We start from the raw sequence: 26,120 nt of genomic DNA, 5'->3' as shown, positions 1-26,120 counted from the left end.
GTATGAGAACAGTATTAAAGTTATAACCAACAAAACCTATTTAGCAGTGTAATCCTAAGAAGTCATGGTCTTCTAAGACCATTGAAATAATATTTTGTCTCTATGAAAGGAACATTTTCAATGAAGTTATATGGCTGCTTCTGTTGTTTTTTCCATTTTTCACTTGCTTGAAAATCTTGTCCACGAAAATATCAGTTTTTGGGCAGTTAATCTTACGAACAATGGGAACTGCTTGCCTTTTCTTGGTTAAATGTAAGGTTAGATTTAAAGTTTTCGTTCTGCTACTGATAGTCTCTTTTGTTACCACTAGAACGCTTTCTACCAGCTTGAAGGCTGTTAAGACAGCTGACCAGAACCTTTAGTTTTAGAGATTCCAAATTGGGGGTGGTGGTGGTACTGTTTTGTTTGTATGTAGAATGGTTGTGGTCTCTGAATGAAGGATAATGATGTTGATTACACAATGCACTGATACATTTGATTATGGCTGTTTTTGTTTCAGAAGCCTGTAATTTCACTGCAGCACCTTAGAGTGGCATCCAGTGAAAGGCAGGCATGAGTGTGGTCCAGCTCTGTCCTGGTTATCTCATTCTACCTTTTTTGCTGTCCGTGCTAGGAGGGACAGAACTGCTCCCCGAGATCTTAAGATGATAATGTAGGGCTATAAACTTCTCTACCTGTGTTTGCCTTATATCTCTTTACAATGTAGTTCTGTCAGCAGCTAGCTAACCCAGCTCCAAAGATCAGAAGCAAGGATGGGTCATAAAGCTCATAGTTTTGTCTGCAGAAGGTTCCAGCTTTGTTCTTTTACCTGAAAAATGTTTTGGGTAGCAGAACTGGGAAAGATCCTTTCTGAAAGTTAAGGCCACTGCCAGTAACAGTAGACAGCACTGTGCTATTGTCCCAGCTTCTATATTTAAATGAATATTTAACTTTTCAGCTGTACTGAGTGAATATTATTTTTCAACAGAGTTAAATGAATATTTAATTTTTCAACTAAACGGAAAGCCCACCGTGCAGTCCTGAGCCCTGTAGTTGCTACTGTTGTATAACATAGTATGTTGCATCTGGGGTTAAAGATTTCTGGATTTTATTTATCTTTGAGTTTGAGGATTTAGGTATATAGACTTGGTTCCTGTTTTAAATCTGCCGTGTTGGAGGGTTTTTTCTGTCAGTGGAATACTTTGGTATGCTCTGAATCATTACGGAGCATACCGAAGCAATTTTGATAACCCGACTCTGAAGTGGCTTGCTGCTTCGGGTTTGGGGTTATTCCAAATCTTTTTCCCACTTCGGGTAAACCCAAAGCGGGAAAACCGAATATTTCTCCAGTGCACACCTCTTGTGATGTCTGATTTCAAAATGGTGTCCTAATTAATAATTGCAGCTAAAATGTTGCCCTTTGCAATTCTGAAGAAGTTTGGGAAATGATCAAACCATGATACAAAAGCTGAAAATTGAGGTCTGAGAGAATATTTAATGGCATAGAACCTAGTCACCATAAAAAACGGGCAAATTTTACAGTTGGAAATTCTAGGGAAGAAAAATTCCCTTTTGGTCAAAAACAAACCACCACCATAAATTTTCAGCCAGGCCATTTTGCTAACTTATTTAAGTTACAATGGAGTATGCCATTCAAATGAGCAGACATGTAATGAGCAGTATTTAATGTTTCAGAAACAGCCACATTTAGATAGTTAGCTCTTTTTGCAGTCATTATAGATGTCATATAGGTATGAACAGGTCATCTTAGATATTTGTTGGTGTTTGTCCAGATGAATAATCAAGGTCAACAGTGAATGGGATGGTGAGAAAAACACCCATCTAAATCTGGGCCTTGAGGTTTATGCTTGGAACATGCTGCTGAAAATTAATGGATGTTAGCTGCAGACTACTTGCATGTGCCAGACTGTGGCTTATTAAAAGTTGCAATCCCGACTATCTCTTGCAATTAGACATGAGTCCATTGGTTTCAAAAGATTTTACTGAATATAAACAACCATTATAGTCCACTGGCCAAGATGCAATATCTTGGCTGGTACACGGGTATTGTTACGAATGGAGGTAAAGGGTAAGGTACAGAATAGCATAGCCCAGCAAATCCCATCCTCCCCCCACAGTTCTCAAAACAAACGGCTTGAAGCTGAGAGAGTGAAACTTTCCCAGGGCTGGAAAGACTGTAGTCAAAACATTCTTCTTTGAGATAACTGGTACTGGGCTGCTTGTCACCTGCAAAAGAAGAGCTTAAAACACTGACAGGATTAAAATGGAGTCTCTCTGGTTAGAACACACAAGGAACTTATGTCAGACCTGACAGCATGGAGTTATGCATTGACCTGATGGTATATACCCAGTTCTCGTGTTTATCCAAAATTTAGTAGTTTTCAGTAAAGGGAAGGTGACAGCTGACAAAGAAGGGGAAAATGTTGGTGAGTAGGGCCAGGAAGAGGTAAGAAGGGTAATGGGATTTTTGCTCTCCCTCCGTTCCTCACAAAGTTCTCTGCATCATCTGGATGTTCGAAGAATAGCAGTTCATCTTACTGTTTATTAGTGAATGTAAGAGCTACTTTCTTGTTTCAGAGCATGTTGGCTTTTATTACATTCTATGTGAGTAAATTCTATATGAGTATTCTATATAAATTATATCCTATATGAACTTTTAAAAATTCTATATGAATTTCTTAAAGTCTCTTAATAGGATATGATATATTCAATCTTCCCTTTTGTTGTACATTTCATGAAGTAGTAAACAGCGTTGATATTTTACTGACCCGGGTAGACACAAGGCATTTATTAGCAGTGATTTGTTTTGAGTGGTTGCAATGACAAGGTTTTACTGAACTCATTCACTGAATTTACTACTTACTGAATTCATTCATGTATACATTGAACTGGGCCAGTGATTCTTAATTCAGTGGAAGGAAAACTTTTTTTTAATGTTTTTCATCCTACTTGATTAAAAAACTATCACAATATTGGCCAATAATGTCAGTCCAGACAGTTGCTTATGATTAAACAGATTGAACAATGAACTGTAAAACACAAAATCAAAACCACCAATGTTCAACCATCACTCAGTAACTACAGTCATATCATCAGCTTTTGCTATTTCTGTTGGATAAATTACAAGTGAAAGCATCACTTCACTTCTCTAATGCAGTTGGTTAGGACTGTCAAGAGGGTTGCAGAGTTCCACCTGCTGGGTTGTGAGCCACTATAGAGCTGCCATTGTTTGGGGTGTCTTTTTGCAGGACTTGCTACTAATGTGCTTGTGTAGAGATCAAGGGTGTCATGCTTCCTGCCTCTTTGTATGTACTCTGAGAGAACAGCAAGATTAAGAGGCAAGGTCACTACCCCATGGTTCCAGCCGTTGGCTTGTTCCTCACACTCCTGGTTAACTAATTGTGTTCCCTTGTCCAAGTTCTCATGGTCTGCTGCCCAGGGTTCTCAGCTTAACACTGGCCATAACTTTGGCTCATCCTTTTCCTTTATATGACTGAAACATGACTTCCTGTCATGTGTTTTCAGGTTAGTGGGTTCCTGTGTGTGGATGGTTGAAGACCTAATGCTTTCAACAGCTGTAATTTGGACAGTCTTTTCAAGGCATTATCTACATAGTCTGTGGCAGGAGGATATTCCAGTCATTAAAATCTGAAAAGATTCTTCATGTCATAGCCTGTAGAAAGCAAGAATAGGATCTGTAATGCGAGTATCTGATGCTGACATTTGTCTTTGTGTGGCTGTCATGCTTTTGAATATATTTTTAGATTTGTTTGACAGATAGGATCAAAGACCGATTTTGTTATTTCACCCAAAACAAATTGTACTTATTTTCACCACTTTGGTGACCATGCAGCAAATCAGAACCAGTTTGTGGGGATGCTTCAGAATATGAGAGAACAAGGATTGTTCACTGTCCATCTTCTGTGCAGCCCCACATGGGACTGCGCCTGTGCAGGACTGCCGACCGGATTTTTCTTTTCTAGCCAACGTCCACTAGGGGGTGCCCGTACACACCAATGCGCCTGCGCAGCTTTTCCCGTCCAAGCAACATTGGACGACGTCGCCCCCTTCCCCTCAGTTTCTTTTTTTTTATATAATTTTTTTTTATTTTTCATAACTACAAAACACTACACAGCACTACACAAGACTATCACAAGGAAAGGGGAGAGGGAAGGGACAAAGGGGGGTGGAAAAAGAGAAAAAAGAAAAAGGGGGGAATGAACTACAAACACTAAACACTACACTTCAATGTTTCCCTTCATACTGTCATAATACAAAAATAGCTCCATAGGATAATGATGGAGTGGTTAATCATACAGAGAATAAACATTTCAAATTCTGATTAAACTTTCCTCCCCCTTCTAGGTCCCGGACGCAGTTCTCTCTGTGCAACCGCTGTTGCGGTGCTCTCCTCCTCCTCCCCCCCCTCCGGCTCCTCCTTTTCTTCGTTCTCGGTGCAGCAGAGTTCTGGGTTTTTATTCTCAAAATCCTTTAGTTGATCTTCTGATAATATCTTATAGGCCTGATCTTTATATCTGAACCATATTCCTTCCGGGAATAACCATTTGTACTTTATTCCATGGTCCCTCAGAAGAGCTGCAAACTTTTTATATTTAAAACGCCGTTTCCGGACTAGAAATGGAACGTCCTTCAAAATCTTGACTTTCAAACCCATAAAGTCCAAATCCGCATTGTATGAGTTATATAGGATGGTGTCCCGAATCTTTTTAGATGAAAAGTCAATAATGATCTCACGAGGCAACTGTCGCTTTGTTGCATATTTTGAAGAAGCCCGACGGACCTCCAAAATGGCGCTTTTAACCTCTTCTTTAGTCGTCCTCGCGGGTATCGCCAATAGTTCCGAGACCACCTCCCACAGATCCTCTTTTTCCTCCTCTTTCACGTTTTGGAGACGCAAAATTGTCTGCGTTCGTTCCATCTGTAGCCCGATCAGCTGGATCTCAACCAGCTTCAGCTCCTTTTTTGTAGCCTTCACAAGTGACGCACTTTCCAGAGCAGACTTTTCTGCCCCCCCCCGCTGCTGCCTTAATGGTTTTCACTTCGCTTTCAATTAAGCCCACCCTTTGATCAGTTTCGTTCAGCTTGTCAACAAAGGGTTTTATGGCTTCCACCACCGCCCTGCGCACCAACTCTTCGAGCGACTCCCCCTTCAAGGTAGCCGAGATTGACTTACCGAGAGCGGGACTTTGCTTCTTTGCTGCCATTTTGGCGGGGGGCGCCAACAAAATTCTGGAACTCAACGAAGGGGAAGAACGAGTCTTCTTCAGATCAACCTCTCCTTCACAAACGCTTGTAGAACAGAAGGGATTCGCTTGTTTACGGGCTTCCGCCTGTTTCTTTTATTTGCCGTTTCTCGTTGCCCGGCGGCACTCGAGGCGCCGCGCACGTCTGCCGGCCTCCATAGGGACAAACGGGCAATTCCCCCCCCGCATTGATTTCGGGGAGTTCTTCCCGCCGCGTCCCGGACCCTGGCTCCCTCCCTGGGAGTCCTGGGGGCTAATCCTTGCGGATCAGCCGCCCGGTCAGGGTGCCCGGTCGTTTCCTCCCGGACCAGCCGAGAGGAGCGTCCGGCATGGCTGAGAAAACGAAACCGAATCCCCCTTCCCCTCACTTTCTTCTTTGCCGCTGACCGGTGAAGATCTAGCTGTCCGCTGTGAGAAGAAACGCCATTTTGTGAGAGATACCGTTCGTTTTTTCTGTCAAGTATGTCTGAGAAGTCACTGTTTAAGCGCTGTTTGACCTGTTCGACAAAAATGACGAGAACGGATGGCCATTCCGTTTGCCTCGAGTGCTTGGGTGAAGGACACATCATCGAGAGATGTGAGCATTGTCAACGGTTCACGCCTAAGGCCAGGGCTGAGAGGGCGAATAGGTTGAATGCCCTGCTTTGGAGGAGGGCTATGCGGGCGTCGGGAGCCCCAGATACCCCTGGGGGGCCACCGCCAGTTAGTGGGACAGACAAAACCCCTTCGGTGGTCGGACAGTCTGTTTGTAGCGCCACTTCCACCTCTCGTTCCCGCTCGCCAGATCGGCTCCGACGAGCCCCGACTCCGACCTCGGATCCGAAAGATGCTTCAGGCTCCACTTCGGTTCGCACACATCAAACCCCGAAGTCGGATCCGACTCGGAAGCGACAACACTGTTCCAAGTCTCCGACGAGGTCGGAACCGCCCTCCACACCAGCTCCGAAGGTGCAGAGGACTTCATCGGATCCGAACATTCCGGCCGGATCGGCTCCTAAGCTGTCGGATCCGACTACGGTATCGACTCCGTCGGCTCCGAAGCCTACGGAATCAACTCGCCTTAGCCTCGGTCCGAAGACTAGTGCCAGGTCGGAACCCAAGGCTTCGGATCCGTTGCCTACTTTGGTATTGTCGGATCCGGTGGACCGGAGTCGAAGCGCCGACCAGGGCTTAGCCTCCAAAGGCCAGAAGAAGGCTAAAAAGAAGTCGAAGCGCAGACAATTGACTTCCGTCCAAACTGATGAGGTGTTCTGGGAGAAGCCCACGACTCCTTCACCGCACCTGTCGTCTCCGTCGTACCATTCCTCTGCTGATGACGGTGACTTGCCCGACGCTCCACCTCGTGTGGCCCATAAGTGGTCTGCTGGTGACTACGCTGGTAGAGAGGAAAAGGAAGGCTCCCTTTATGCAAGGTCTCACAGATCCTATTCTCCATCCTTTGGCAGAGAGTATTGGGGTGACACTCGGAGTGAGTTCTCCCACTATGGCTCTCCCGGGCACGTTTCGCCCTACCAGCAGCCTGAGCCTTACCAAGGTCCAAGCCCTAGCCCTCCGTCTGACCCGTCACCTGATGACATCATTATTGGGACTGGTCGTATTTCACCTTCGGAGGACTACCGGCTCTATACTGAGCAGATGATCCGAATGGCCCGTTCTTTGGATATTGAGATTTTGGCTGTAGATCCGAAACCAAAGGATAAGATTCTACAGTATGTCCAGTCTGGGAATCCTCCAACCATTGCATTCCCGTTTACTGAAGGTTTGGTGGAAATCGTTACCACAATCTGTGACAAACCGGCTTCCATTTACCCGACATCTCGTAAACTAAAAGCTCTGTATAAGACAAGAGATGATGTCTGTACATATCTTTGCACATCCACCGCCTTCTTCCCTCATTACTGAGGAGATGCAGACCCATCAGCGCCAAGGGTCCTATGCTGTACCCATCGACAAAGAGAGCAGAAAGCTGGATTCATTGGGCAAGAAATTATACTCATCTGCTGCCCTGACGCTCAAAATTTCTAACTACTCGGCAATCATGGGTGCCTATCAAATTTTCCTATGGAATCGCATGGCGGTCTTCATGGAAAAGCTTCCGGCAGACCAGGAAGTGTTGGCAAAAGTAGTGCTTGATGAGGCCCTACGACTGTCACGACAACAAATAAATGCTGGCCGCGACACGGTTGACACATCTGCAAGAGCATTAGCATCTTCGATTGTGCTCCGCAGACACGCATGGCTCCACACGACTGCATTACCTGTTGATATACGAAACAAAGTGGAAAATCTACCCTTTGAGGGTCAATCTCTGTTTTCATCGAAGACAGATGAATACCTGTCACAGAAACGTAAAGATCGGCTAACAGCCTATTCCTACAGTATTCTCCCAGCCAGGCCATTCACCGAGAATCGATCCCATTATCGTTCCTCGCAGGGCTATCGTGGTCAACAGCAGAGATATCAACCGTATCCACATTATGGGTCCTACAGGCAATTCCAGCCCCCTGTGAGCTCTTTTCAGCGCCGGAGGCCTAGCTACCGCCCATGTCGCGGTCAACAAGCCCACGATGCCAAAGAGTCAGCAACTCAACCTAAACAGTTCTGACTAGAATTTGAACAATCTGTCGTGTTTGGAAACAGATTGGCTCAGTTTGCCTCAGCATGGGCAGAGATTACCACTGATAGTTGAGTTCTTAACATTGTTACAGTTGGTTATAAAATTCAGTTTGATGTTTACCCAGTGTTGTCTCTTCCTGACCACTCAGTACAATCCTCTTCTGATAAGTTGCAGGCTGAGGTAACACTGCTGGAGAAGGGGGCCGTACAGGAGGTACTCCCTCATGACCCCCTCTTGGGTTTTTACTCCAGGATGTTCCTTGTAGACAAGAAGAATGGAGGTGTACGACCCATTTTAGACCTGTTCTTTATCCATTCTGCTTTTGATTAACTTCTTGATGGATAAAGCTATTGTTGCACTGCCGATAACATTACAAAACTGTTCTAATGTGCACGTTTCCTGTGAAATGTCACCTGCTGTGGGAGAACAACTTTTGACTTTACAGTTATGCCAGTGAGACCACCAACTTCTGATGATCAAAGTACATGATCTACAACCTCCTGAGTATACCAACATGCAGGGATGTGAGAGAGAAAATTTTCCTATGCTATCCTACATTGATCATGGAAAAATTTCTACCTTACATGATGTAAATATAGTCTCTTTATAACTATCCGGGCTATTGTGTTACAAATACATCATGTCAAGATGAGCTAAATGTTGGATATGAAGCATGGGCAACCACCGGTCCTTTTACATGGTCCAGATTATAGAGCACTGTTGCAAAGAAGTTGCTTATATGATATGCTTATTCTGTTTGCACATTACGTATATTGTGAACCAATCTGAGAGGAGAGTACAATCTAACAGTGCAATCCTAAACAGAGTTTAGTCTAAGCCTATTGATTGGTGTAACTCTCCTTAGGATTGCACTGTAAATATATGTTGTTGTGTCACTAGTAGAAACACCTATATAGGCAAGATGAATTGATGCAAGAAAGATGAGATTATGCTTTCTGGAGAGGGAGGCAAAGTACTAAGTAAACTTGGTTTGTATAGACGTATTTTTCACACAGTTTGTTACTGTTGTATGAATCTCTGCTTATTTAATTCTTTCCTTTATTGGCTACTTAATATCTTTCTCAACATGTAAGAGCAACATGAGGCATTGGAGGTTCAAGCTTTCACTGATTTTTCTTACTGTGTGGTGATCATCACTAGGGGTGTGTGCTTCGGGTCTCTGATTCAAGGTTTTTACCTGAATCGGGCCTGATTTGTAAAGCTTGGGGTTCCCAAATTGGCCCCAGCATTGCTGGGCCAATTCTGGAATCCCAAAGCAAAACTTTCTGAAGCGTTTTGGAACGCTTTCTCCCTGCCATTGCGTGAAAAAGCCAGCATGGAGTTTTTCAAAATTCAGAGCAGCTCTGAAAAGTGCTGCTTTGAGCTTTGAAAGTTTCCAGGAGTTTTTCAAAACTCAGAGCAGCACTTTTCTGCACTGCTCTGAGCTCTGAAAGTTTCCAGGCTGGCTTTTTCATCCAGTGGGATGAGGGAAGAGGGAACTCCCTCTTCCCCCGCTCCCATTGGGTGAAAAAACCGGCAGGAAGTCCTGCTTTGATCTTCTGTATGCTCCGAATTTTTACGGAGCATACCAAAGCGGCTAAAATGCCCAAATCTCAGGTATAGAGCTATTCCAGATTGTTTTCCCGCTTCGGGTAAACCCAAAGCAAGAAACCCATATCTTTTTCCAGTCCACACCCCTAATCATCACATTGTCTGTGTCTTTAATCCATTTAACTTTTTAAAAGCATGCTGTCACTGAAACAAGCTAATTTATATGTTTTTGGTGGCCTGTTAAATTTCTAGAAGCAGCAATAGGGCAGTACCACAAACTTCCAGGTTCCAGAGCCCAATTTTTAGGTCCTTGGATAATGAGGGCTTGGAATTTTTTTAATATCCTGCTAAGATACATAAAAGAAAAAGTGTTGCATGAACTTGCATGAATGGACTTCTGTGCTGATTTCTACATGGTACATCTAGAATAACAATTGCTTGTATAATTTTTAGTGCCAGATATTACCAATGATATGGTAATTACATGTGTTCATTTCTGCTCCTTTAGTAAAGCTCAAAAGAAAGTGACATTTTTCCACACCCGGCATTTGCTGAAACCTGAATCAGATCCCCGTCCCATTTTAAGACTATACAATGCAATTTCATGATTGTAGATATGCTCAGAATGTGTCAGAGGCTGTGTTTTCAAATCAATCATAAGCAATATTTTTGATGTAATCTGGACCAGCCAATAGATAACTATTTTAAAGTGTTGATTTCTGGTTTATGGTCTTGGAAGCTAGATTGAGTCTACATGGGTATGCAGTCTTTCTGTGTTTGCACATACATTTAACATTCTTTAACTTCTTTGGAGATACGTTGCATATTGCAAAAATAAGTTATTTTATTTGACTCAGGCAGATTGCACTAATCAACAGTTTAAAAGTGTATACTTCATGACTTCTGAATCATGATCGTCAAATCCTCTCTGTTGATTTATATAGGTCTCACAGATAATGGATTGTATCCATCTTTTAGTGAAATATGTAACTGACACATGACATGGGTTCTACAAATTTGCCAAGCCTAATTCAAGTTTAAAACTTCAGAAGAAAGAAATATATTCTATTTTTTGTTGCTTGATTGTTTAAAAACAATATCCCATGCTTTCAGCCAAGTGGTTTCCAGTTTCTTCACAAACAATAGCAGTCAATAACAGAAAGAAATAAAGTTGTCATTTAAAGAAAACACACACACAAAACTTAACGAAGGTGTAAAAGACACAGAATCTTTTGCAATTGTGCCAGCTTGTTTAAATGTTATGAGTTTTTAGCCTACATATTTTTTTACAATACAAGTGATGATATAAATTATTATTATTATTATTTTCTGTCTTACAGCTTGACCCAAGGATTATTCAGCCCTTTTTGGCAGAATGTCGACAAACTATTGCCAAATTAGATAATCAGAACATGAAGGCCATTAAGGGACTTGAAGACAGGCTTTATGCATTGGACCAGATGATAGCAAGTTGTAGCAGGCTGGTGAATGAACAAAAAGAACTTGCTCAGGTGAGGACATTTTTAATGCAAATTAATAATAATAATAATAATAATAATAATATTGGATTTATATACCGCCCTTCAGGGCAACTTAACGCCCACTCAAAGCATTTTACAAAGTGTGTTATTGTTATCCTCATGAGTGGGTGGGGCTGAGAGAGCTCCGAGAAACTGTGACTGATCCAAAGTCACTCAGCTGGTTTCAAGTGGAAGAGTGAGGAATCTTAACCACTACACCAAACTTGCAGATGTCATATAAACTGCTTTAATTTTATTTTTGTAACATCACCTTTTTTGTAATTTAATAAGTTATAGATTAGATTTGTTTAAGCTAGGCAATGTATATTCTTCCTGGATTGGGGTATCTTATCAGAAGTTACTAAACTGAAGTTAAAGAAGTTTTGAGGAAAAATATGGATTCTTTAGCAATTACTGTTGGAAGCAAAATAGTCATGTATGTATATGGGAGGGATGTCTCTATTAACAGTGAGAAAATTCTATAGTGTTATTCCTATTAAATGCAACTATGTACCTGAAGACATTCAAACAAGTATGATGCTTTTCAGGTAAAAGAATCAATAAATCTCTAATTTAGGAAAGTGATTAGATTGCTCCCCCCCCTCCCCGCCCCCCCCCCCACACACAGCCTTTGTCTCTTGATACAGAACATAGTTTTAGTTCTTTGGGAGTGTGAACCTGCACGAGTAGATGAGATTGTGCTTGCTTTACAGATACTGTTTATAGATACCATGAGAATAATCAACAGAATCTTTTTGTTAAAATTGGATTCCAGTTTGTTAGAATTGTATTCCAAACCAGCAAAATGATAGTAGAAAAAGTAATAATGTTTGAAAGTCCCTTGTCCTTCTGATCTGCTTCCTTGACTATCTTAAACTTTGTTCCTTATTCTTAGACTTTTATTCCATTTTGAATGGATGTAAATGCTATGGAGAAAAACACTACAAATAAGTTATCTACAACCAAATTCTAAATTGCATGGATTTATAGTACTTCCAAAGATTAGGATCTTTGGGAATTTGGTAAGGATTGTAAGAAGTACTGATGAAAGTACATTGACTTCATTCCAATATTATAGATTAAATGATCCTTCCGTTTGCCAGTGCACTGTCGAGAAATATGCTATGTTTGCATGTAGCTGATGACAGAGCAAGGGGTTTGTTTGGTCACCAGAAAGCCTATGGTGGTGATTATGGGATCTGCATGTACAAAAGCTATATGGAATGGGAGCTATAATAAGGAAGGAAACTAAGTAAGATTCAGTGAAAAAGCTTTCTGGATCCAACCTGTCGTCTTGGAGCCACATAGCTACTTTTGATATACTCTGGGCATGTTATGGAATGTTAGACTTTTTTTGTTTAAATGGGAGAATGTGATTCTCCTCCCCTCAGCCATATCTTAGATTGCTTTTGAAGCTTTCACATGGCATTTATGGCTACTATAGGAGAAGAACAAGACTAACCCCACTTAAAGGATGTAGAGCTAGCTGTACAGCTATTTGAATCCTGGCCACGGAGATTTTGCAGTATAATTTCAATGTAAACTTCACTTAGTGTAACACTGCACAGTTTGAGTCTTAATTTAGTTAATGATTAAAATGGACAGGGAAATGAAATTTGAAATGACCATCATTGACAAAACAATGTACCATTTTCAGCAACTTTATGATTATTGGAGTGGAAGTGTTTTTCCATGTAGAAATTGGGCACGTGCCAATTGTACACGATTCCAACAGAAAAACACCAGTATTTTGTTTTATAACTTACTGAGTTTTATTAGATTATTTGAGCAGTACATCTTTTGATCAGAATGGTCAGTAGGTGGCAATGCATAACAACGATACTTTCATTGAGTTCTTAAATCCAGTGCAAAACTTTCAAATAGGATTATACTATCACTTTGGGGATGGTCACTTTTCTTTGTCTTTATTCATGTGACCATATGAAACACTGCTTTCTGAATAAGATCATTGGTATACTGAAACCAGTACTATCTTCGCATTTCTAAGAACTTAAGCAGGGGTGATTCTCTGTTTTCCTGTCTGAGATTCTTTTAATTGGAGATGCAAAGTATTGAACCTTGGCCATTTAAAATATATACTTATAGCTGAGTCCCTTCCCCTGCTATCTGTCACTAGAATGTCTGATGAACTATTACTAAAGATCAGTTCAAATAATCAGTTGACCAAACAGTCTTTTGCCAGCTATCCTGCCAGCTGTGTTCACCATGTATATAGTCCATGTAGAATAACCATGCTATTGAGTTAATTAAAATCATTGTGACAGTAACACTGAATATTAGTATTTGGTTTCTCATCAGAAATGTAAAATGATATCAGTTGTGTCAACTACCTTTGGCTAAGCATAGATCCAGGTGGGTAGGCAACTTTTTAGGGAAATAATATTTTGAATAAATAAAAGATACTAATTATTTTGCTTTTTAATTTTTTAAAAATTTGCTCTTGTGAGTCACTTTTCTAAAAAATATTCAAAGTAAATACAATCACATTTCTGACATAAAATACAATATGATAGTCATTAAAAGAACAGCAGAAACATACAGTTGATATTTATTCAGATAATATTAAAGCTTTAACATTGAGCATTATTCTTCTCAGATGTTTATAATGTTATGCAAGTAAGTTTAACACAGGATATTTTTTATTCTAGGACAATAATTTCATTTTATTTATCTGTTTAAAACTTACATACCTCACCTTTCCACATAGTTAGGTCCCTCATGATGTCAAACATTTAACAAAACATTAAAATCAACCTCAGGAACAATGTATAATACAGAAAAGTAACAAAAAAACAGGAAGGAGGATCAGCAAGGGAATACCAAATGAAACAAAAAAGCTGGAAGTATGAAATCCACATATTGGTGACAACCCAGCCCAAATCTCTGGGCGACCTCAACTAGCATTTTCATGTATATGTTAGAAAGCATAGGGCACAAATAGAACATTGTACTATCCCAGAGGCCAAGAGACTGAGCAGCAATACCCCAGCAGTGCCTTCTGAAACCTACCTTGAAGATAGGACCAAAACCACTGCAAAATGGTACCTCCTGGTCCCAACCCCAAAAGACAGTCTAGATGGATGCCAAGATTGATGGTATCAAAAGCTACTTTGAGATCCAGGAGACTCAACAGGATTGCACCCCTTCTGTCCCTTGTCATCCACCAGGGCAACTAAAACCATTTCAGTCCCATAACCAGACCTAAAACCAGATTGGAAAGGATCCAAATAGTCCACCCAGGATTCCTTGAAGATGTCCAGCCACCACTTCAAATTGTGGGCAATAGAACACTATCCCGTTCCACATAAAGTACTAGATGGTCTGATAAACATTACTGTCCTCATTTTGAGTGTGCAGAAGGTATCAGATGTTTGACAAGATGTCATTCATATTGTAAAAGTGTTTCTAGGTCCCCAATCCAGATAACTTTTCATGCACATCTGAATGCTTGCTCACATGCAGATTCTATTTTAATTTTTACTTGATAATTTGCATTGGCTATCTGGATATCTGGAAGTGGGTGGTTCTGTTTTTTAAAAACTATCAAGGTTAAATAAAGATGTATGTTATACGTAGTTTGCCTCCTCCTATCTCTTGGTTTTATGCGTGTTTTGTTTCTTATTTACATACTAGTGAATTTTAAACTTCTGTTTTCTTGTAGGGATTTTTGGCTAATCAGAAGAGAGCAGAGAACTTGAAAGATCCTTCTGTGTTACCTGATCTGTGTTTAAGTCATGCAAATCAATTGATGATTATGTTAACTAACCACAGGAAACTCTTAGATATTAAACAGAAATGTACTACTGCCAAACAAGAACTTGCAAATAACTTACAAGTCCGACTAAAGTAAGTACTGCTCCATTGCTCCCCCCCCTTCAGTTTTCGTCAGTTGAATTTGTCATAAATCTTATTCTAAAAACTACTGAAAAGGAAGCTTGACGAATCTGGAGAGGAGAACAGTGATACAGAGTCTTTCATGAGAACAACCTTATATGAAATCTAAATGCCAAGTAATACAGTTAGGGTTTCCAGCCTCTAGGTGAGGCCTGCAGTTCTCCCACAATTACAACTGAAAAATATTCCCCTGGAGGAAACAGTAACTTCAGGAAGTGGACTCTATGGCGTCACATCCCCATTGAGCTTCTACCTCCCCAAATTTCCAGGAATTTTCCAAGCTAGAATTGGCAGCTGTAAATGAGATAGTAGAAAATAGAAAGCCGAACATGCCACATTAAAATCAAATAAGCAAGGTGTGAGAAAGGCAGCTGTTTGCTTTTAATTCACAAATAAGTGAAAACTTCTATGGATGAAGTGTGAGATCTGATGTGTCCTGTAGACCCTTTATATTGGGTTGTATGCTACCAGTCTACTCAGCAGCACCTTCCTCGTGTGCAAGAGGTTTTTCTGCTGGTAGAAGTCTCCTTGTGTTAAAGGAAGATGGCCCAGATAGCTGATCAGTGTGTTTTCTGATGTCAGTCTTTTAAATTACTGTAAAACTAATAGCTATGGCATAAAATGCATTCATCTGTCTTTTATGATTAGGATTATAAGGTTGTATTTACAAATGTTTAATGTTGTTAAAAGGACAATGGTTGAAGGGTGGTAACAGGAAATTGTTCAAGCAGAATTAAGTGTGGGCTCAGATGTCTCGTTGAAAGCTGTGACCCTTAAAGCATTTAACTGTTGCTGTGCTGTATCCTCTGTACCTGCTAATATTCTTTACCAGTAGAGTAAAAGGGACAAAAATTTTGTGACTCGCTGTGCTCTTCAGATTGCATTGTTAGAACACACAAACATTTTAAGGTATTTGAAGACTTTGTTTTGGTGGGCTTATAACTAAGCAGTCTGGGAGGGTGAGAGAGACAGCAAAAATTACTATTTTTTAGATTCTGTAGGCCCCCGTTTCTTGAAGTAATGTTTTTGAATAATATTTGAAGTACTATTAAAACTAATTTATTGTTGTTTCCTATGCATTCTCAAGGACTTTGTTGTCAAGGTTACCTAAGCTTTCTTAGGACCCATCAATATAGTCTGAAATAGGGGTGTGCAGTTCAGTTTTGAATTTGGATTAAAATACCAAATTTTGGCTGATTCAGTAACATCTGAGTATTCCAAGCAAACTGAAGCACAAGAATGAAAACCCTCAGAACCAAAGTGAAGGGGACCAACATCACGTAAGAAAATCACATCTGTTCCACCCAAACCAAACGAAGCAAGTGACACTGTTGCAACTTAGCCCAACAGAATTAGTGTCATTCACTGCAGCCAGAAGCTGGGTTCAGCCAATGGGGGAACCCCACAGAACAGAACCAAGCAGTGCCCAAGCACAAGGCATTCCTTTGCTTCAGTTTGCTTCTGTTGGGCTACGTTACAACAGTGTTCCTTGCTTCAGTTGCATTTGGGTGGAATAGTTGTGATTCTCTGATGTGCTGTTGGTCCCCTTCCTTCTATTTGGTTCTGGGGGAAGTCATTCCTGTACTTCAGTTTGGTTCTATTAGGCTTTCTCTGGGATGATCTCAGCTTGCATGTGGGAGTGTGCCTTGGCCATGGCTGCCTTGCCCCAGTGTGTTTCTACAATTGGAGTCCGCTTTGACTTGTTTCCCATAGGAAACAATGGAGTGGCTGGAGTCGCCTTATTCAGGGGCTCATAAAGTTGGCACCCAGGGTCCAATCATCCTGAACTTTGGGGCATCATTAGAAGACAGTCAGGAGTAGTCCCCCTGAAAATATTGTAGAGTTTTCAGGAAAAATGCTATCCCCCAGGTAAATGCCTCTGGATTGCTCCCAGATATTTTTCCCCATAGGAAACAATGGAGAGTGGGTGAGGGCACCTTCTTTGGAGGCCCATAAAATTGCCCCCCAGAGTCCAATCTCCATGAAACTTGAGGCATCTTTAAAGGACAGTCAGGAGTAGGTTCCCTCCAAGTTTGGTGAAAAATGACCACTCCATCCCATCAGATATCTCCCAGAGTAATTTTCCCGTAGAAAACAATGGCCAAATTTTTTTGGAAATACTTGAACTGAGTTAGAGAATCAATTCAGGATTCAGGAAATTGTGATTCCCCCCCCCCCCAAAAAAAAAGATGTAGTAAAAAAATTGGATTTACCCATTTTTATTTATTTATTTATTTATGGTGTGCACCCCTAGTCTGAAGTATATCTTCAAAATCCAAGAAAGAGAACTGCTTTATAATTAACTGTTTAGAAAATGGGTTGAGATGTGCTTTGGTTTGGATCCAGCTATCCATCAGTAGAAAGCATTGCTGCAGGCAAATCTTTGCTGCATTCCCCTTTGGCAGTCCCTTTCAACCATGGAAAAGTTGATTTCGTGGGACAGGGACCAATCTGGATCTAGACATTGTGTTTCACATATAAACAAAAGCAATCCCTTTCTGCAAGAAGGGATATAACAAGCAGAAAGGGACCTGACTCCTTATCCATGATATACCCATAGAGTACCTCATCTGACACTGATGATTTTGGAGATTTGATTTAGATTTGAGCCAACAGGACATCTGGGTTACTCGAAGAACAGTTTTTAGTCTTCATTGTATTAGTGCAATGTAGAATCATAATCAGGGATGTATGGACTAGAGATGGGCACGAACTGAAATATGAACCAAAGTTTGTGACAAACCAGGCCGGTTCGTGGTTCGCAAACTGGCAGTTGGTCAGAGCCCATTTCTTACAAACCGCCACAAACTTTAGGCTGGTTCGTTTGGTTCATTTTTTGGTTAGTCACTGCAGACAGCTTGGCACCAATCAATCAGTTTCCTAGGAAACGGGATGGACTTACTGCAGACCTTCTGCTGACCTGGAAGTGGCCTTCTGCTGACCTGGAAGTGACAATTTGCTGACCTGGGTGTGTCTTTTTCACGAACCAAACGAACCTGTTCGCAAACTGGGGCAGGTTAGTGAAATGCAACGAACCATGAACCACATGGTTAATTCCCCCCCCCCCCGGTTCAAGCCCATCTCTAGTATGGACTCCTCATAGGACAGAATTTGGTATTGGATGCAGAATTTAGCATCCATTGTAGATATTGTTTAAAGAAGGTGTAAAAGCACAATAAATAAAATATGTTAATTTGTGTAAACTTTCAGATAGCATTAGTAAAAACTGCATTTCCTGTATATATAGTTCAAAACTAAATATTTAGAGCTCTTCTGGAGAAAAATAATTTCATACGGAGTATTTTGTGAAGTGTGTTGTCTTGTGCAGTGTTTCCTAACATATGGGTTGGAATCCAAAAGTGAGTTGCAAAGCGTCTGAAAGTGGGTTGAGGCCAGCCATCCCTAATGACACCTCCTGCCCTTTGCATCCTTTTCTTTCTCTCTCTTTCCTCTTCTTCATTTCCAACATCTCTCTTTGTTGCCTCACCCTTTCACTTTGTGACAATAGTACGGGGTGGAAAGCTGTCTGACAGTAACTTTACAATAGTAAGTGTAAGAACGGGAAGAAATGCTGGAGACGTGGTAGGAGCTGTTCAGCACATATAAAAGTGAGAGGAAGAGAGGAAGAGGTTTGTGCGAGTATAGGCTTTGTCTTGACACAGCTCCTTCAGCAACCCATCATATGGGTCACCATGTGAAGTAAATTTGGACTTGTGGGTCACCATATCAAAAAGGTTGGGAATCACTGGTCTTGTGAATGTCAGTCCAGTTGCTATGTTGAGATTTTATTCTCCTTAGGTGGTGCTGCTTTGTAATGCTTCATGCTGACCAAGATGGAGAGAAGCTGCAAGCCCTGCTCCGTCTCGTAACAGAGCTGCTAGAACGAGTGAAGATTGTAGAGAAACTTAGTAATGTCCCTCAGATGTACTGTTTGGCTGTTGTTGAGGTTGTAAGGAGAAAGATGTTTGTAAAACACTATAAGGAGGTAAGCAAATTGAGTAGGAAATTTAAATTTCACACCCTGAATGACTTGATGAGATGACTTGTCACCATCTTTGTGTACATGTCAAGTTATATATTAAACAACTCTTCTTTTTCTTTTAGTGGGCTGGCGCTTTAATAAAAGATGGGAAACACCTTTATGATGCAGAAAAGGCCAAAAGGGAAACTTTTGGGAAATTATTCAGTAAGTATCTGTGCTGCTTATCACATACTTCCTGCAACTAGCAGGTACCAATACTCATTATGTAAATGATTGACTGGTATGTTTCCCAAATCTTTTTGAGTGTTTTGTCTGTCTCTCCCCACCCCCTTCTTTCTATATCTGAAGGCTGGCTTATGTATGTATATATAGCATCCATATCAGAGTTTGCTTTAAAGCATACCATGTATCTCAGTGCCCTTTTGCATGTAAAAATCTCCATCCTTCAGACCTTTTTACTTGTGAACAAAGCTTTAAAAAGTTAACATTTCTTTCTTTACACAGGGAAGTCTTTTCTAAGAAATCGCTTATTCAGGGGTCTTGATGCCTGGCTTCCATCATTTTGTGTAAGTGTTACTTTTGGTGAAGACATTTACTAATTATAACAACAACAACATTCGATTTATATACTGCCTTTCAGGACAATTTAATGCCCACTCAGAGCGGTTTACAAAGTATGTTATTATTATCCTCATGACAATTACCCTGTGAGGTGAGGGGGGCTGAGAGAGCTCCTAGAAGCAGTGACTGACCCAAGCTCCCCCAGCTGGCTTCAAGTGGAGGAGTGGGAAATCAAACCCAGTTCTCCAGATTAGAGTCACGTGCTCTTAACCACTACCCCAAACTGGCTCTTGATTTGAACTTGGAATTATTAGTATAATATGAAACTAGGAAGAGTTTGAAGCTACATTTAGTATTTTCAGGATTGCAAGAGAAAGGTATGTGTTCTTTTGGTGACTTAGTCCAAAGATGATGTAACAGGATTACTACTTTTCCTTTGTATTAATACTATGAAAATTAGCCCTAAAAGAAGTCTGCTGGTAGTGTTCCATAGTGTCAGTTTCCAGAGAAAGAGTGCTGAAGTGCCTTTTGACTGTTACGGCTGTGACAGGCCAACATTTATTGTGGCATAAGCTCTCATGAACTAAAGCTCACTTTATTATACACTTCCTGTGAAAGAGGCTTTGGCTCACAATAAATGTGTCCTGTGGGTGCCATAAGATGAGTAGTAGCAGCACAGATCTTCAGCACCACTTCTGGGTGCATTTCAAATTAAATATATAAGTAGATAATCCTGGCATACGAATAGCTATTCCCTTGATTACCTGTGAAGAATTAGAATTGCCTCAAGCCAAACAAAAAATCTTTACGAAGTTAATTCTCATTTTCTGCCAAAAAAACCTAGAGCAAGATTTGAGTCCAGTAGCATGTTAAAGACCAACACAATTCCCCAGGAAATTGCTTTATAGAGTGAAGCTCTGGAAAGTTTATGCCCTGGAAATCTTGTTGTTCTTTAAAGTACTGCTGGACTCAAATCTTGCTTTTTTGCCGAGGACCAATATGGCTAGTCACATGAAGCAGAAAAAAAACTCCCATAATATATGTAAGGATTAGCAAAAAAAATTGTGGGCACATGACTTTTGTGGACTTACTAGCAAGGTTTAGATGTTCCTACTTTCATTACCTTTCATTGGTGATGAGGTGAAGTTCAAGGATCCTGTGCTGTTGCATACTTGCTGACTTATTTACAAATAAAAAGTACCAGAATTGTTTCTTTTTTTTACATGTACAGCTATAGTAATTTGATTTTGTATCATGTATGCAAGACATAGATAATAGGAGAGAGTCCAGTGTGCGATTTCCATGGTTCCACACAAACTACAATCATAACATTACACACGGGTGGATGCTACCACTCCTCTCAGCCTTCTTCCAACTTAAATGGTTCTTTTATAGAAGCTACCAAAGTTGATGGAAAGTTCATTAGCCCGAAGGAAAGCTCCTTCAAGGGTTGGCTCCACCTCAGCATTTGGCTGGACTGTGCTCCCCCTGCCCCAAATCCAGGAAATCCAGATCTGTTTTTCAGAAATCACAAAAAAGGGGGGGGGATTTCTGAAATCCAGGAAAGATTCTCTAAGAAATCCAGATTTATTCAATCATTATTCCCTAAGGGGAAAACTATTTGGGCGCACTGAAGCAAAGGAATGGAACTCCCTCCCCAAACCAAAATGAATCAGGACCAACATCAAACTAGAGAATCATGTCAAAACAGAATTCTACACAAACCAAATTGAAGCAAGGGTCACTTGCATGCTGACCCTGATTCAGAAATACCGAAGCTTTCCGAATCGGATACCCGAAGCTCACACCCATAGTTCTTTGTTTTGTTTACAAATTCTTACATTAGGACTCTGATCATTTGATATGAGAATGGGAACAAATGGTATTTACTTAGGTAATTCATATGCTAGTTCTAAAGAGTCCTGCTTGAGGTGGCTTATAAGTAAAAAAAACAACATAAGTTATTACTTATTATTATAAAAACAAGCTATTCAAAAACATGGAGTAATCGCATATATTGTAGAATATATTGCAGAATCACATATATTGCAGAATAAATACATTTTTAAAAGGAAGGATCCTTCTTATAAAATATTCATGCAATTAAACTGTAGATAACACCAGTTAGTACTTGCAGACCACCTGTTTATAGTCTTTGAATATAATAATTCATGTATTTTTACATTCATATCTATAATATGAACAAATTGTTTTTGTATAGACTCGGAAACCTCGCAGATTTGATAGTGAACTTCCTGATATCTCTTTATCTGACCTGCAGTTTCTACAGTCTTTTTGTCCTTCAGAAGTCCAACCATTACTCAGGTAAGATGAAATGCACTAAGTAATTCAGTGTATTCAAATGCCTATGCGTAATAAAAGGGACATATCCACCTTGGCACACTTCTTTTCCAGAACATTTATTGGAAAAATTGGATTTTTTTAAAAAAAGTGGATACTTCAAAAGCATTTTTCAGGGTTTTTTTCAAATTTTACATGTCCAGATGAAAGGGATCTTTATGACTCAGCTGCCAGACAAGAGGGAAGAAATGCTTAAGAAATAAGTTGACTGTTTCATTCTTCTTCATACTGTCTACAGTCCCAATCTTCTTCTTGCATAATATTTATATTCCATCTTTTTAAAACCAGCATGACTTCCAGTAATTAAAATTAAACTCAGGAAAAGGTAAAAGCAAAAAAAAGCATATTCAGAGTAAAATACTGCCATTTTCAAAGGGAAGACTTGACCATATTTAGATCCCATAGGATAGTAAAAGTTTGCTTAAATGAGAAAACTATAAAGAAATTAAAAGGACTTTTCTGGGGCATCAAGGCTTTCCAACAGCACCGTCTTCCCACTTCAGTATTCGCACCCTGAGAAGAACCACTTCTGAAAGTTAAGAGAAGCAGCATCTGGAGCTGAACCAAGCAGAAAGAGGAAACAGCAAATCTTCCATATACATATGCAGATTCTTATAAGTAGGCATGGGCATGAATCAAACTACGAACCAGATTTCGTGATGAATCATGTTTCACGAAACACATTTTGTGGGGGCCGCAGTTTTCACGAAATTCACAACTTTTGGGGCCGATTTGTTCGATTCATGAGTGATTCGTGATGCCAGATGGGCTGGTGCTGATCCATTGATTCCCTAGGCAACATAGGCCTGGAATGTCTGCAGACCTTTTGTTGTCATTGGAAACCCCAATCTTAGCCCACATAACCTTGATAGGCAGCTCTCCCTGCCAACTGGAGAGCTTCCATTCTACCTTATACAGCAAGGAGCAGGGGGGTTAATCCCCTAGGCAACTGAGGAGATGGGCCTTCTGTAGCCATAGAAACACCAATCTCATCCCTCCAAACCCCTTTAGGCAGGTCTGTCTGCCAACCAGAGACCTCCTGTTCTGCTCTATGTGAGTATTTCTTATATAAGGCACAGCTCTCTGCCTTGTGATTTTCAGTTCCAGTAGCCAAAGGGAGAGGGAGGACCTGTCGCTGAAATTTGCAGTGAGTGGAATTGGGAGCTTTTGGCTGGATTTGCTGCTGCTTTAAAAGAGACTGAAAAGCCTCTTCCTTATTTTCAGCTCTTGACCTTGTTGGGAAGTCATTGGGTGAAGGTGCTGTCTTTCCTCCATCCCACCCAACCCCAGTCTCAGGGCATTGCCTGGCTCTGGGGCCTAGCTTGACTGAGGCCTACTTTTTTTCTTTAAAGTTCTTTGCTTATATTCTTATTTAGAGCATTTGTTTTTGCTGGCTTGTTGGGTGAGGGTAGGTGGAGGAGAGCCTGCTGAAGTCTCCTTGCAAGTTTGGCATCTTTGGATATGAAGGGGGCCATTGAAGTGCCCTGGGTTCTGATGAATCATGAAACTAATAAATCGTTTCGTGAAACAGGACAATTTTGTGAAAGTTCGTGATTTGTGGAATGCAACAAAACACTCGTTTTTCCCCCTCATTTCATGTATATTGAAACTCCTCAGAGTAAAGAGGTTCCTGTGAAGTACTTTTTATACTGCTTTCTGTTATTTTATGATATTCATGTAATCCATGTTAAATTATTTTGCATTTTAAGGGTTCCCATACTTTGTGATTTCGAACCTCTCCACCAGCATGTACTTGCTCTTCATAACCTGGTCAAAGCAGCACAGAGTTTGGATGAAATGTCCCAGACCATTACAGATCTGCTGAATGAAAAGGTATCCTTGGGCTATGCATGTGACGGTATGCAAGAGTAAACTAAAGCATTGCAATACTAACTGCAGTCACTAGGAAGTTGAATTTAGCTGTAAACTGAAATCAGAATTATTATTAGAAAATAGATTTAAAATTGAGGATGTGTTGTTGCTGCTTTTCATTTCATGGTAGAAATATTTGTTATATTCATACCTAGCCAACAAAACCTAGGTCCTTTTTACACTGGGACTTTAAAGTGTTTCAGTATCTCTTCTGCTTCTCATGTTTGCAGGAGTTTCACACTTGCAAGGTAGTCATGGGACGCAGTATCGATATTTGTCTGTGGTATTCCCAATTTTTTCCCCTTTCAGACATACCATGATTTTATTTTGAAGCTGCTGCTGAGTCACATCTGGCCTGATTAATGTCAGTGCAAATTCTGTACTCCTCTTCTGCTTCTCTTCTCCCCTTCTCCCCCTTATCCTTTTCCCTGGGAGCTGTTTGGTCTGTGCAGAATTAAAAGAGTTCTCTGAACTCCTTTTCTGCCATTTTTATCAGTAAAGCAAGGTAAGGGTAATAAGTCTGCTTCTCCATTCGCTTCCTTCCTCCTGGGTATGCACACACGAAGCCAGGAATGATTCCTAATGCTGCTTATTCTCTTCTGGCTTTAAAAGCCAGGAAAGGGTTAAATGGTTGCTTTTCGCTTTCTTTTTTGGGGTATGCACACACTCTCAAAGGCAAGAATGGGTTGGTACCTTGTAACATTGGAATGTTGTAATGTTGAAATGTTACTGCATATTCCTCCTGACTTTAAAAGCCAGGAAAGGATTAAATGGCTGCTTTTCCCTCCTGCCCAGGCATGTTTCGGGCTTTGCCAGAGAGGGGGGAAAAGCAAGCATTTTGTACAGCCCTTTGGAAACAAAGCTAGGAGGGGGTGAAGCAGCAGCATTTTAACCCTTTCCTGGCTTGGCTTAAAAAAAATAAATGAGAGTGGAACAAGCATGTTTTGCTCCAGAACTTGGCCACCAATTGCGTCTCCAGTGGGCACAGGACAGCCCAATCAGCAAATACAGCGGGGTGGGGGGGATGGATTCAAACATTGCAACATTACCACGCTTGCTCAAAGTTTTTTTTTAAAAGGGTGATGTGAATTGCAAAGCCCCAAAAGCCTGAAACTGCACTGAGGCTTCAAAGCCTGTCAAAAATGAAAAACAAGACACCAAATCGAAACTGCCTTGGACAGTGTGGAGCAAGTGTAGTAATGTTGCAATGCCGAAGCCATTGCAATCACAGTGAATGCTTATAAATGACAGTTTAAACCGTAAGTGCGAAAAGGGCCCTAGTAATGATGAAAGCCAGAATAATACAAACCATATCTGGAATATGTAATGCCAGATAATACTATGCCAGGGAATGATAAAGGTAAATAAAGGTAAAGGTGATAAGATAAAACTCGTAATTAAAAGCCTAGGTAAAATGATGTATTTTAGTCTGGCACCTAAAAGGAAGTAAAGTTAATTCCAGGCGACTCTCAAGGGGGAGGGCTTTCTAAAGGCAAAGTACCACAGAAAAAGCCTGTCTGTATTTGCAACCAGCCTCATCCCTGAATGCAGGAACACAGAGAAATGGACTTGAGAGGCAGATCTTAACTGGTGAACTGGATGGAAATGGTCCTTCAGATACACTGGCCCAAGCTGGCTGTTTGTTTATACTATTCATAGTCCACCTTTCTCATTGAGACTCAACAGATAGATAACCAGTGCAGATCTTTCAGCACAGGGGTGATACGATTCCTGTAACCAACCCCTGACAATAGCCTGGCTACTGCATTTTGGACCAACTGAAGTTTCTGAACAGCCTATGCAGACCACTTTACAGTAATCCAACTTGAATGTGACTAAAGCATGGATCACTATGGCCAGATCATGATTGTCAAGGAATGTCTGTTGCTGGCAAACCAACCATAATGGTGGCACCTCACTCCAAATCCCTTTTGCAATGGTTTCATGTAGATGGTAAATACCATGAGGGATAAGATGGAACCCTGTGGGGACCCTATAGCATAAATACCACAGGGCAGCACAGCAGTCCCCCAGCACCACCTTCTGGAATTGGCTGGGCAAATAAGAGCAGAAGCATGGTGTACCCTACTCCTATCCTAGCCAGACTCTATAGCTTGGTCAATAGTATCAAAAACCACTGAGAGATCCAGGAGAATCAACAGGGACATACTCCCCCGTAAGTATCCCAGTGAAGGTGATCAGTCAGGGTGACCAAGGCCCTTTTCATTCTAAAGTCAGGCCTGAATCCAAGTTGAAGTTGGTCACATAACACATGAATCTGTCTTATACTGAATCAGACCCTTGGTCTATCAAAGTTGATATTATCTATTTAGAATGGCAGTGACTCTTCAGGGTCTCAAGCAGAGATTTTTCAAATCTTCTGTTTTGGGATGCCAAACTCCTGCGTTTGCCTGCTTGGCAAGTGAAAACATTAATTGTATATAAAATAAGGACAATGTATTTCATTTTTCAGAAAT

General features: G+C 40.8%; 1 protein-coding gene across 2 annotated transcripts in view; it reads left to right on the top strand.

Annotated features, from left to right (window-relative positions):
* Positions 1 to 26,120, top strand: part of RB1CC1 (RB1 inducible coiled-coil 1) — a 102,467-nt gene that overhangs the window by 26,271 nt on the left and 50,076 nt on the right. For both annotated transcript variants that reach the window (XM_054984855.1, XM_054984854.1), the window contains exons 8-14: positions 10,773 to 10,943; positions 14,635 to 14,819; positions 18,666 to 18,852; positions 18,972 to 19,053; positions 19,354 to 19,415; positions 21,632 to 21,735; positions 23,481 to 23,604. In XM_054984855.1, coding sequence (XP_054840830.1) covers positions 10,773 to 10,943; positions 14,635 to 14,819; positions 18,666 to 18,852; positions 18,972 to 19,053; positions 19,354 to 19,415; positions 21,632 to 21,735; positions 23,481 to 23,604 — 915 coding nt within the window. The remainder of the gene's footprint in view (positions 1 to 10,772; positions 10,944 to 14,634; positions 14,820 to 18,665; positions 18,853 to 18,971; positions 19,054 to 19,353; positions 19,416 to 21,631; positions 21,736 to 23,480; positions 23,605 to 26,120) is intronic.

The sequence above is a fragment of the Eublepharis macularius genome, chromosome 7 (assembly GCF_028583425.1).
Source record: "Eublepharis macularius isolate TG4126 chromosome 7, MPM_Emac_v1.0, whole genome shotgun sequence".
Lineage (NCBI taxonomy): Eukaryota > Metazoa > Chordata > Lepidosauria > Squamata > Eublepharidae > Eublepharis > Eublepharis macularius.
The sequence above is the reverse complement of the archived record's forward strand: the minus strand, read 5'-3'. Positions and strand labels throughout refer to the sequence as shown.